We start from the raw sequence: 13,225 nt of genomic DNA, 5'->3' as shown, positions 1-13,225 counted from the left end.
GCTACACAGATAAACTCTGTCTTGAAAAAACAAAAAACAAACAAACAAAAAAAAAAAAAACAAAAAAAAAGAAAGAAAGAAAGAAAGAAAGAAGAGAAAGGAAAAACTTGCTATGTTAATCAATTTTTCAAATATAACATTTTGCAATCTCCTGTGGGAGCTACAGCATTTTGGTAATGTAGCTCTTTACAAAGCAGGACCACTCAGGTATGAAAATAGAGGTCCCTTCTCAACAGCTGTCCAAGGTTTGGGTGGGGGCTTGCTTGTTGTTTGGCTTAGCAGTCACAGGGCGATATGACAAAACTACCTTCTCTCTTATGATAGAGTAGCAAGTCCCCCAGGGCCACAAATTAAGAAACCTGCCTCCATTCCTGAACAAAGCACATTGTATCAACAGGGCCATCACACTTGGAGAAACTTCCAAAATATGACTGGAGTCAACACCTTTGTTGGGGAGGTGGATGCCAAGAAAGAGTAGCCAAATATTTTGAATACATGCACTGCACTATTTCAGGCCTCTATCGTTAAACAGTACAAAACTAAATTAGGGGAAACACAGATTCGCAGATTCGCAAAAAATGTCTACAATTAAACCATTTCCAGACTAACCAAAAGTGAGCTTTATAAAATCCTCATTTCAGCTTAGCTGAGTTCGAAAAACTCCATCCCTTGCAATCACCCTCCAATAGTCACCTGTTTACACGTGACTTTTGCTGGGGCCCTTGGAACAATCATGTGGCTCTTTCCACAGATGCTAATGCTAGATAAAAACCACCCAGGGAAAGCCGTCAGCTTCTCTGTTTTGGCTTTGACCCAAGCTGATTCGAAGATATTTAAAGAGGGTGGGCTCATATCAGGACTTGCACCATTACCACTGGGGGGTGGGGAGGTATCATTCTCGTTTATTAAGGTGATACTCAACATTTTGACAGGTGTATTCCTTGTCTTGAGTTGGCATCATTTTTTTAAAGACTCAAATCAGGAATATGGACTCGAACAAGAAACAGAACCCAGAGGAGACACTATTCAACTTTCTCCTCCCCGGACAAAATAAACGCCCATAAAGAGTGTGCTGTACACCTGTTAGTCGGCAGGACCTAGGTGGATTTTTTTTCTTTCTTTCTTGTGATGACACTTGTCTGACTGGTATACGAGCTAGTCTTAAAACTACCTTTCCACCCAAATCACTCAACTGGAAAAGATGCTGTATGTCAACAATTTCTGCCTTGAGCTTCGATTCCCTAATGAGCTGATTCTTCTTAAAAAGAACAATGATCATCTTTTTCTCCTCTCGTCTTTGCGTTGAGGGGAAGCAAAACGAAAACAAAAACAAATCCCAGTCCATTCTCGGCCTGCCGGCCAAGCAAACCCTCAGCCACCCCAGCCCAGCGGTGGCGGTGGCGGCGGCACCCCGAGCTCGGCTCCCCGGTGTCATTGTTTGCTAATTTCCTGACGTGCCCTCCGACTTGTTTACCTTCAATAACGCCCGGTGGGTCCCCCTCAGGCACAACTTTCCCCGCGGCGGGGCGTGTGCGGCCCCCGGGGGGTCCCCGGGTTCGGGCGGGGACGAGGGGGTCCGGGCGGGCGCGCCCCCGGCGTGGAGCCGGCGGGCGGCCGGGGCGCGCGGGGCCGAGTGCGCGGAGCGCGGCGCCGGCTTCCCGCCGCCGTCCCCGGGCCGGCAGCTTACCTCGGCTCACCAGTTTGAAGCTCTGGGATTTCCTGCTTCTTTTCCTCTCCGAGAACTCCATGGTGCGGGCAAGGTGGCGGCGCGGCAGGAGACTGAGGCGGCGGCTGAGGCGGGCTCGTGTCACCGCCGCGGAGCCGCCGGGACCAAGGTCCGCGTCGCGATCGGCGGGGGAGGCCGAGGGACGGGAGGAACCACCGCGAGCCCGGCCGGGGGCTGCGCGCCCGGGGCGAAGTTGTCCCCACGCGCGGCGCCGCCTTCCCGGTGTCTTAGGCGACCCCTCGGTGCCCCCTCATGCTGCTTCGCTCTTTCCCGAACGCAGCCCGCCGCAGCCCAACTTTCCGTTGGGAGCCGGGCCGGGCGGGGGCGCGGAGCTGCGGGGTGCTCGCCGCGGCCCGCCTGGGCTCAGCCTGCGGACGCGGCCCGGGGGACGCGGCGAGCCGAGGGAGGGCGGCGGTGGCGGGTGCGGAGCGGCGGCCGGGGCGCTGACCGCCCCCGCGGGAGGAGGGGCCGCGCCGGCGGAGGGGGCGGCGCCGCCGGGACCCCGGGGCCACCTGCTGGCGGAGCCCGGCCGCCGCCATCCCCCGGGGGCCGCCGCCACTGCTGGACTCGGCCGTGCTGCGACCCGGCGTGGCCGGGAGGCCGCGGCTCAGCGTCCGTGGTGGCCCGGGCCCGCGGAGCTGCCCCTGGGCGGACGCCGCGCTCTGCGGGGCCTCCCTCCGCCTCTCCGGGAGGCGAGCCTGCCTTTAGAAATAAGCCAGGGATCGCGGCTCCTTGGTGGCCAGCCCTCCGCTCTATGTGAGAGCCGGGCGGTGCCAGGGCCAGACGCGGATTTTGGGCAACTTTTAGCAGGGGGTGAAGAACTTACCCATCCGCGCGCTCTGCCAGCAAACGGGGAGAAATTGGAAAATGTACTGCTGAGAAGACTATGGGATGGAGCGAACTTCAATTCTTTACCCCCATCCTGGGGGCTGTAGGGGGAAGTTATTATGCAAAAGGGGTTCTTGGAATGGTGTTTTGGGGAGAGGAGTACAAGGGTGAGGAGTGCAAGGGGGTGCAGGCTCTTAGGGAAACAGTGGTCATAGCAGGTGCATAGACTCTGCCACTTGACGCAGAAATACCAAAATAATTGACGTCCACAAATGGCCATTGGGAGTTTTATGTAATATTTGTCCCTGGGAGCCAAGTGTGCCTTTACTGTAGGCGCCATTTCTTACTACATGTTTTAAGCGGGAATAGAAAAGATTTTTACCTCACCTGGGAATGGTAGTGTGGGAACATGATCTGACACGCTTAAAAGTACTGCCTCCAAATCTATGGTTTCTAGACCAAAGTACAAAGGGATGGCCTGCTGCTCCAGCACCTTGGTAAGGTCAGGTGGCTCCGAAGTAATGGAGAGGAAAGGGGGTAGGGGCTGGGGGTGGGCTGTCTTGATGAATGACTGAGGTTAGTTCCACTCAAATAAGATAGCCATTCGAAATATATGATATAACCGTGACATTAAGAGCAGGGTAACTACCAAGGAAAGGGGAATGCTAGAAGCAACCAGTGCAAACATACTTGGGAAATAAAAACCAAAGAACCGGTGAGCATCAAGCCAATTGGAGACAACAGGATAAACACAGGCGTGGAGCAAACGGTGGGAGAGCTGGTTTTCACCTGGCTGGCCTCAGCGAGACCAAGAGCTTTCATTCAGCTCAGTAAAGCAAATCCCTTGAAGAGAGGAGTCATCTTGTTTTCCTACTTCCTTTGAGATTATGTTAGAGGCTGGGTCATTTTCCCAGAAAGGTGTATGGAAGAAATAAAAATTGTATTTGGTGAAGTTCTTAGATCTCTTTAGAGTTATAAAGGGCAATGAGGGTTCAATATGATCGCGGTGTGGGCAATAAGCCCACTTATTTCTCCCCCCACCTCCCTTTAAAAGCAGAATTTTAAAAACCTGAAGATGTCTGGGATGTTTCTAAAGTAAGAAAACATTCTACACGCCCCCCCATTCAGAGGCCGTGTGTGTGTGTGTGTCTGTGTGTGTGTGTGTGTGTGTGTGCGCGCGCGCGCGCGCGCGCGCGCGCATGTGACCCCTTGTCAAATTTTATTCCAGTAGTCACAGGCTGAGTACTATGCGATTGAATAATACAGAGTATTCATGCCTTGGAGCTTAAAGTAAGATTTTATTGGGCTTAAACTATGATGAAATCATTGAAGGTATCATCCCAAGAAGCAAATCCCTAGAATAGACAAACAGGAAAGACACAGGCGTGTAGGAAGGATATTAACAAATTATCACTTTAAGTTCAAGTAGGAATGTGAATTCCACCTACCGAAGGGGAATAGCCTTTATATAGTTAAGGGGATATTTTAAGGAATCATCTAAAAATAATAGCAACCATTTCTTTGCCCCTTTGACCGAACTCTCCAAAGGTGTTCCATGAGTAGATTGGTGTGCAAAGAATATGAAACAGCCTTCGCGATTACATTTTAGGGAAAATCAACTAGTTTTATTTACTTTACACTTGGCACACACCACTGTGGCTTTATCCAACAAATGTATAGATATAGGGTTAGCATTAAGTAATATCAAGCTGGGATTGCCTTGACTGGGTATGTATCTGTCGGAATTCAAGATCAAGGTCTGATACAGTCTGTTTCCTGGGGAGGGTTCTTTTCCTTGTTTGTAAACTGCTGTCTTTTGGCTGAATATTCACAATTGGTATACAGTCCTCCCTTTTATTTAAAAATGCTTTAGATTTATTATTTTATTAGTCTGCTTATGTTTATGTGTTTTGCCCGAATGTGTGTATGAGCACCGTGTGTGTGCCTGGTGCTCACAGAGGTCAGAAGAGGGCATTGGATCAGAACTGGATCTACAGATGGCTGAGAGCCTCCTTGTGGGTGCTGGGAATCAAACTCGGGTCCTCTGCAGGAGCAACAAGTGCTCTCATGTGCTGAGCTGGTTCCCCTGCACCCCGACCTCCAAGTCCTCTTATAAAGCTACACAGTTTATGGCCAAGAGCCCGCCTTCTTCACTTCTTTTAACCTTCATTATCGCCAATTAAGGACCCCATCTCCATATCCAGTCGTATTAGAGGCTGGGGCTTCAGCACAGTGCTGTTGAGGTCCAGGAGTGCTGGTTTGTTTGGATATAGTGTCTGGGTTGAGATGTCCTGGCAAACTCTTTAGATCTAGCTCTGCTCAGTACTTACATGTTCCCAGAAACTTCAGAACCACAGGTTTACATGTTCTGGAGCTTGGGGTAAGTCTGGGCAACATATTCCATGACATCATGCAAGCCAAACATCTTATTATATGACCATTCCAAAACCAGGTTGGTTATAAAGATGAAGCATAAGTTTTAATCTTTGACAAAGACAGGTAATTTGGCCAGAAAACATTAAATAACCGTAACATAAATCTTAAAAATTCTCTGGAAACTCTGTCGTAAGAGAAATAAATAGTATTATGAAAATTCCCATCTTTATTTAGAGCTCCTGTTTCCCAAAGGAAATGTAACATGAGGCATGTGTATAAAATGGATTTTTGTATTAACATTAAAGAGCAATCAAGCTAAATTCATCTAATTAATACATTTATTTAACTGAAACTATTAAATGATTGTCATCTGGATATGTAACAGAATGTTCTTGAGTTTCATATTCCTTTTGTACAAAGTTTTGAAACTGGCGTGTGAGGTGTATTTTACAGAATGGAGAACAAATCCATTCAAGCTACCTAGATTTCAGGTGCTCCATAGCTACCATATCGGACAGCTTGTCATTAGAGAAACGTCAAGACTTGAGCCAGCTGTGTATAATTGTGACTACAACATGTTACCTTTCAATGATTCCATTGACCCTCAAACAAAGAGGTCAAACAACATCATCAATCTTTAGCAGTAGTCACCTTAGCTTTCAGTGTGATGACAGTCACTCGTCCTGAGGCTCAGAGACAGTATAGATAACTAAACAGTGGCCTTATCTCTTAGTTTATCCTTCAGCTTCCTATAGGTTCACATTCTAGTTTACTTTTAGTGAGAGTAATTTAAAATAATGAAGAAAGTATAAGATATCAGTGAAATGGGATTTTTTTTTTGGAATTTTAGTTGAAAGTGTTACCTTATGTTTATGTTCCAGTAGGAGCTCTCAGTGTGTTTGTATAAGATGTAATTCCCTTAATCACTCTCCAAGTTTAGTGTACATTAATGTTTGTTCTCATATGATCATTGCTTTTCTCCGTGATATGAGGATGACAGTCCAGTTTCCAGACTCTTAACAAGTGTTGGGTAGCCGGTCATTGTCCCATTTCTTTAAAGTTTTCTATTTTTTTCTTCAGATCTAAATTAAATACAGTAAAGAATACAAATCTTATACTTATCGTATTAGTAAAATACACTTTGTTTTATTTTACTAATACAAATGTCCGTGTACCCAACGCACTCCCCTGTGACCTCCCCAGTACACTCACCCTCCACAGAAAACTACAGTTCTAACTTTTGTCACCACAGCTTGGATGTGCCTGTGGATGAACTAAATGTTAGTGGAATCGTGTACTACATACCATTCTGTACCTTGTTGCTTCTGCTTAACGTGCCCCGGGATTCACTCCTCTTCTTGGCTGGCATAGGTAGCTCTTTGCTTTGTTGTGCATAGTAGCATTAGAGGACTATAGCACTTTAAAAAGAAACAAACACCCCATTCTACGACTGACGGCTAGTGCTCATGCTGCTCCATCTTCTGGTCCATAAAAACATACCTTAGCGTTTGTATGAGTACAGTTGATGAACTACATGGTATATGTTTTAAGATTTAGTAAATTGCAGTTCTTCTAAGTAGTGTTTTCAGCTTGCACTTTCATTAACAAGGTGTGAGAGTTCTAGTTATTCTGTGTCTCTGTCAACACTTAGCACTATTGGAACTCTTTATTTCAGTTGTGTGGAACTAGAGGTGTATTGTCTTGTTGGGATGGTCATTTACAATCCCCAATAATAAGCTAGTGATATTGAACACACTTCCATATGCCTATTGGTCATGCAAGCATCTAGGGGTTTTCTATACTTTGGATAGGAATCTGACAGAATGCCTATATTACAAATGGTCTCACCAAATACATATCTTATATTCTTATTCTGACCAGTCTTACCTTTAATGATATTGAGTTTTTAAATCTTATGGCATATTAAGATATTATCTTCTATTGCATAATCTTTTCATTTAAACTTAAATTTCTCAGTTTACTGGTTTCCTTCACCTCCTGTAACATATCACTATAACTTGACATCTCAAAACTCTCCTCTTCTTACACATTTCTAGAGGCTAGTGATCTAACTCGGTACTGATCTAAACTAGGCTGAAATTAAGGTTTCTACCAGGGTGAGCTCCATCAAGAGTTTCCAGAGAAATTTCCAGCTTTTGGGAGCTGCTAGTTTTCCTTGCATTATGGTGGTATGAACCCGAATCTCTCTGTCTCTATCTTCAGCATGTTTATTGTGAGTTTCCGCCTGCCAAACTTCTAAAATACGTTTCACTAATTGAGAATTTTGTGCATGCATACAGTTTATTTTGATCATATTTACCTCAGCCCCTCCTGGATCCTCCACCACTCTCCCAACCCCCTAGCCCACTTTTTTTAAAAACCCACTGGGTCCAGTTTGTGATTTAAAAAAAAAAAAAAGACAAATGCTGTCTTTTATAAGGATCACATTTAGGTCACATTTAACTCAGTAACCTCCCCTTTACAACGTCTCTGGTTGGATTGCATGGGAAGGTGATGTCCCGTGATCTGCGTTTCCAGCCTCTCAAGTATGTTGTCTCTGGAACAAACAAACTTTTAAGGCAAAGGAATGATGGCCTTCCCAGAATTCCCAACAGGACTCGTGTGACCTGCGTACAACAGGTGTGTGGGATGTTTTGCTGTTTGTGGCCCTGATTTTGCTGTAAAAATCAATTACTTATACAACACCAATGCTACAGACTTCTTTGAGATGAACTCTGCATAATAAAGTAATTAGTAAAAATAAAAATTGAAGATTGTTTAGTGTTTGTTTATAGCATATATGAGGAGACGAGATGAAGTAATTTATTTACCCCATTAATTACAGTTTACAGTTCTCAGTTTAGCTGTAGAGCAAAAGCCCTGGGTCCTACCACATAGAAGGTGTTCAGGCTGTAATGAATGTCGATGTGAATGCATTGCAATTACATGCTAGAGGCCAGGCAACGTTGCACAGTGGTTTGAAGGGTAGTTTCTGATATCAGACTACCTGGATTTGAAACTCAGATTTATTTATTGCTTCCCAGTGGCACAATATTGGCAGATAAGGATCCAATGTGATCTAGTAGCCTAGCAATACTACATCTAGGGAAAATTAATGTAGATTTTTGTATATTGCAAATATTAAAAAAATGTAAATTGACAACTCCTAAATAGCACTTAGTTTCTAAGCGGGATAAAAACAAAACAAAAGAACAACAAAAACCCAGGCATGGTGGCTGGGACGGGGAGCACAGAGACCCTAAGTCTTATTAGTGAGACCTTGTCTGAAATGATTTAAAAATAAAACTGGGTAAGTGAAGTGGTACCAATAGCAGATTAAAAAAAAAAAAAGCTAAACAAAATGCTCATTACTTTTTGACTAATAAGAAGGAGACAATCAAGGAACAAAGGAGAAGAAATGATGTCTAATTCCACTCCAAGTTGGAGATTCTGCACTTATGTTTGAACCCTTCCAAGATGGCCACCGGGCTCCCAGGAGTGGTAGAGCAGGGGGTGAGTGCAGTTTAAGGGTCTTCCTGAAGAGATGGCCTTGTGGGCATCTCTCTACTGCCCTCTGTTGGCTGCTAAGCGTGCTGCAGCTCCAGGACAGCAAAGAGTGGGTTTAGAACTAGAAGACCATGGTTGAGCACTGGTCATAATCCATGCTCTTCTTCCATAATTTCATAACCTGAAATCTAGGGACAATAATTGTGCTTCCTGCATAGAATCGGTGTGAGGAATACATAATTTAATAAATGCAGCAGGTTAGTCTACTGGCTGGCTTGTGTCTGTCTGCTCTTCCATTTGACTCTTAGTACCCTATCCAAACTGATGTTACAAGTTTATATGAAAGGAGAAGTGATTAAAAATGGCTTGTAGACCTCATCCTTAGTACTATTAATAAGATAGTCCCACTTATGTGCTTCCTGGTTTATATTTTAAGGATTCATGCCATCTCAAAGCTAACCCTTGAGAGTTTAAGGAACTTCTTTCTGTAGTAATGAATCATGGGTTTTTATTCTCTAGCTATTTTGGCAGACAATGTGCATTACATCTTTAAGCTTGATGTCTTATAATGGGGGAATAAGTGTCAAATAAGTGAATTTGTGCCTTTAAAAATATTTGTCGATTCACTACTATTTTAGTTATAGTTTCTATTGCTGTGATAAAACACCATGACCAAAGCAACTTGGGTAGGAAAGGGTTAATCCTAGTTCGTCATGGAAGGAAGTTAGGCAGGTACCTGGAGGCTGGGACCAGCTCAGAAGCCACTGAAGCCTGCTGCTGACTGGTCGCTCTTCCTGTATAACCTCTTGGGTTTTTCTGGGTCCACCCTGGTTCTGGGTCCACCCTGGTTGAACAATGACGCGGAGGCTCATTTATTTACACATGCTTATGGCCTTAGCTTAGGTGTACTCTCTAACTAGCTCTTAACCTGTATTACCCATGCATACCACTATGTCTGCCGAGTGGCTGGCTACCTCTCCTCAGTTTCATGTCTGACTCCTCCCCCCCCCCCAGCATCTCAGTGGAGAATCTCCCCCCTGACTATTTCCCAGAGATCCTCTCTCTCCCTGCTGGATGCCCCACCTTCTAATCCTGCCATGGCTTATTGGCCATCAGATTTTTATTGACAGGTGCTGCTTTTACACAGTGCACAAGAGATTATTTGTACACTCTTGGCTTAGCCTACTTTCTTACAGTACCCTGAACCATCAGCTCAGGGTGGTACTGCCTACAGTGAGCTGGGACCTTCTACATCAGTCAATCAATCAATCAGTAATAGCAACAACAACAGCAACAGCAATAACAATAATAGGCACGGGATTGCCACAGGGATTTGATGACAATATTTTCTCAGTTGAAGTTCCTTCTCCCAAAATGATTTCAGTTTGTGTCTATTGACATAAAACTAACCAGCACACCTACTTTGGTTGGGACAATGTTCTAAAGCTTGAGTATACAAAAGTAAATTAGAAAATTAAACTTTCCATCCTCAAAGAGCTTACAGTTTAGGCTTCCATAGACTGAAGGAGATAGATAAATAAACAAATCAAGGGGAATTGTAGGTTCAGTGATAAGTACCGAGAAGAAGAAAAATATATTTTTGAAAAATGACAAAGACTTAAAACTTGATTCGTAAATCTTACTAATTAAAAAAGCCATGTGTATATACACTTTTAATCCCGACACAAATGAGATTGAGGCAGGAGGATAACTAAATTTGAAACTAGCCTGTTCTCCAGAGACTTTGTCTTAAACAGGCCTATTTCTCTATGTATGTGTGCGTGTGTGCATGTGTGTGGTGTGTGTGTTTACGTGGTGTGTGTGCATGTGTATGTGTGTTTACACTAGAGAGCAATTTCATGGTAATTCACACATTCTGCATCAGTCATAGAGATCAGAAATTGTTCCCTCTGAACATAGAGATTTTAATTAAATTTGAGTTTCCCTTCTGTCTTAGTCAGGGTTTCTATTCCTTTTTGTTGTTGTTGTTGTTGTTGTTTTGGATTTTTTGAGACAGGGTTTCTCTGTATAGCCCTGGCTGTCCTGGAGCTCACTCTGTAGACCAGGCTGGCCTTGAACTCAGAAATCCACCTGCTTCTGCCTTCCAGAGTGCTGGCCACCACCGCCCGACTAGGGTTTCTATTCCTGCACAAATACCATGACCAAAAGCAAGTTGAGGAGGAAAGGGTTTATTCAGCTTTACACTTCCACATTGCTGTTCATCACCAAAGGGAGTCAGGACTGGAACTCAAGCTGGTTAGGAAGCAGGAGCTGATGCAGGGGCCATGGAGGGATGTTACTTACTAACTTGCTTCCCCTGGCTTGCTCAGCTTGATTTCCTATAGAACCCAAGACTACCAGCCCAGGGATGGCACCACCCACAAGGGGCCTTCCCACCTTGATCACTAATTGAGAAAATACCTTATAGCTGGATTTGATGGAGGCATTTCCTCACCTGAAGCTCCTTTCTCTGTGATAACTCCAGCTTGTGTCAAATTGACATAAACCAGCTAGAATATCTTCATATTATAAGTATATATTGGGTTCCTCAGTCCCTTCTGATTCAGAGATTCTATTTGCACATATAGAGAAGGTGCTAACATCCTCTTCCAGTTGGTACCTTCATTTCCCCTTAATTACTATACTAGACCATAGCTGATTGTATCTGACGAGGTGCTAAACTCGGTCTTTTTCATCTGTTGGAATACAAACTTCTTCCTAAATTTTAGCAGGGCCTTCATGTTAAGCTTGCTTCTGAAGGTTCTTCTACTTTGGACTTTTCCTAGGAGTGGCTAACTGATCTCCAGCCTTTGAAATACAGTCTGAGACTAATCTCTTCCATTTAATTTCCCCATACCAGAGACTTCAGAACCAGGCCTGAAAACTACAGGAACCACAAATATAAAAAGTGTTAGTTTGATACATATGAAATTATTGCTTTAATTTATTCACTACAGAATGTCTTCACACATCGCAGTGTTCTGCAATTTATACCAGATATTCTCTACCCCAGTTGCCGTGTGAGAAGTGTGGTTAAACTATTCCCAAAAGGGAATATGAAAACCATCTATGAGATGGTCTGGGGAAGAGGGTCTGACAACATAATGAGGCAAATTTTAAGTGAAGCAAATTGGAATAAAAGTTTCAGAAAGACTGTTAAGTACATGAGAAATGACTATAACAAACTCCTCCCCAAAGGCCACAATGTTAGAACCTAGTAGAAACGGATCAGACAAAGTTCTAGGTACAGGCATAAACTTTTTGCAACGTACTTTTGCAACCTCTCCTCTAGCCCACCACCCAGCAGAGGTAGTAGAAGAGAAAAGTTATTAGGATGTAGGGGAAGTGGACCTGCTCAGCCATAGTTCTTTGGGGGCGAGTTCCATATTCTTTCTCAGCAATTCAGTCCCATAGAAAACACCAAAGATGACTCAGCAGTTGCACACCAGTCCTCTAGGCAGGCAGACACCACATGTGAACTGGCACCTACAGAGCAGTTCTTTCAGCAGGCAGACACCAGGCATAAAACAGCTGTAGTTCAATCCTGAAGAAACTGCAAGCTGCTACAGGAACCTCACAAGCAATTCAGACCCTTGTGAGCAGTTCTTTGATGAGTTTCTCTCTGGCATCACCACTAGTGGGGATCAACAACGCTCTGTAAGGCGAACCAATACATGCCTGTTGTTAGCAAAGAATAGTGAGGTGAAGCAAATCAAACCAATGCTCAGTGCTTGTCTCTCACTGTGGGGTCATTTATGGTCCTTCATCATGGGTCCTTTCATGTGTTTGCTAGATAAAAACATCCTTTCACCTGTGTCTACTTCGGGAAAGCATTCTATCCTGTGTCTGCTCCGGCAAAACATCCTCTCACCTGTGTGCCTCAGCAAAACATCATTTGACACAACTGCCTTTCCAAAGAAACTTTTAGAAGCTTCATTTCATCTAGGGGAAAAAAACTTTTGGGAATGTGTAGTTGTACCGGTGGTCTAAACAATCAAATAGCCTTTCATGTCTCATGCCTTCAGTTTTCAGCTTTTGGTTAATAATGCCAACTAAGTTTTCACATGAAGAGCGAGTGAACAGTCCTCTAGAGAACTGAGTCCTAACCTGTCAATATGATTTCATTTTGCTCTTTCCCTCAATGAAGAGATGGGCTGACTGGACTTTCACTTTTTACTGGTAAATTTAATGCTGGGGAAGGGCATCACACTGCTATCTGAGGAGGCTAAAGTCTATCACTTGCTTCCCTACCTTTGCCCGCCAGTCTCATTTTAATGGTGTCTGTGTGAGAACTGTCAAAGCGTGGTGATCTTTGTGTTATTGTTCTATTTTGTTTTGTTTCTGTGAGACTAACAATAAAGGGCTTGTTAGTATTTTTTAAATGTTAGCAATTTGGAGAGTGTAATTTATTAACTCACTTAATCCCTTAATCTGTGTGCAAAGCGGTTTGTTTTGGGTCCCAAAGGACAGAACTGAGCTGGAGGGACAGCTGCCCCCGGGCAGTAGGTTCTTTAGCAAGCTAATCTGAGGAAAAGGCTGGGGGGTGTATCTCAGTAGCAGAGCCCAGCATGCAGGAGGCCTGGTGTTCCTGCAGGGCTCATGGCTGGGTTCATGCAGGTCAGTGATTGCAGCTGCACAGGGAGTAGCAGGGGGGTTGCCAAGGAGAAGAGATCAGGTAAGCACAGGCTAATTTCTTCTCTTAGGCTTTGTGGTTTGATTGACTCTGCATTTTATGTAAGCAAAAAGAGCACTCCATTGAAAGGGAGGAAGATGTGAATGGATTTTTGG

The 13,225-nt window shown here is 44.3% G+C and overlaps 1 protein-coding gene across 2 annotated transcripts in view; it reads right to left on the bottom strand.

Annotated features, from left to right (window-relative positions):
- The window catches only part of Bend7 (BEN domain containing 7), an 82,958-nt gene extending 80,839 nt beyond the window's left edge, over positions 1-2,119 (bottom strand). The window contains exon 1 of one of the 2 annotated variants that reach the window (XM_052157088.1): positions 1,688-2,119. In XM_052157088.1, coding sequence (XP_052013048.1) covers positions 1,688-1,748 — 61 coding nt within the window. In that variant the 5' untranslated portion in view covers positions 1,749-2,119. The remainder of the gene's footprint in view (positions 1-1,687) is intronic. The other variant, XM_052157087.1, reaches the window with a different exon arrangement.
- Positions 2,120-13,225: the final 11,106 nt, after the last annotated feature.

The sequence above is a fragment of the Apodemus sylvaticus genome, chromosome 14 (assembly GCF_947179515.1).
Source record: "Apodemus sylvaticus chromosome 14, mApoSyl1.1, whole genome shotgun sequence".
NCBI lineage: Eukaryota > Metazoa > Chordata > Mammalia > Rodentia > Muridae > Apodemus > Apodemus sylvaticus.
Note: the sequence above shows the minus strand (reverse complement) of the source record. Positions and strands in the feature narration are given on the sequence as shown.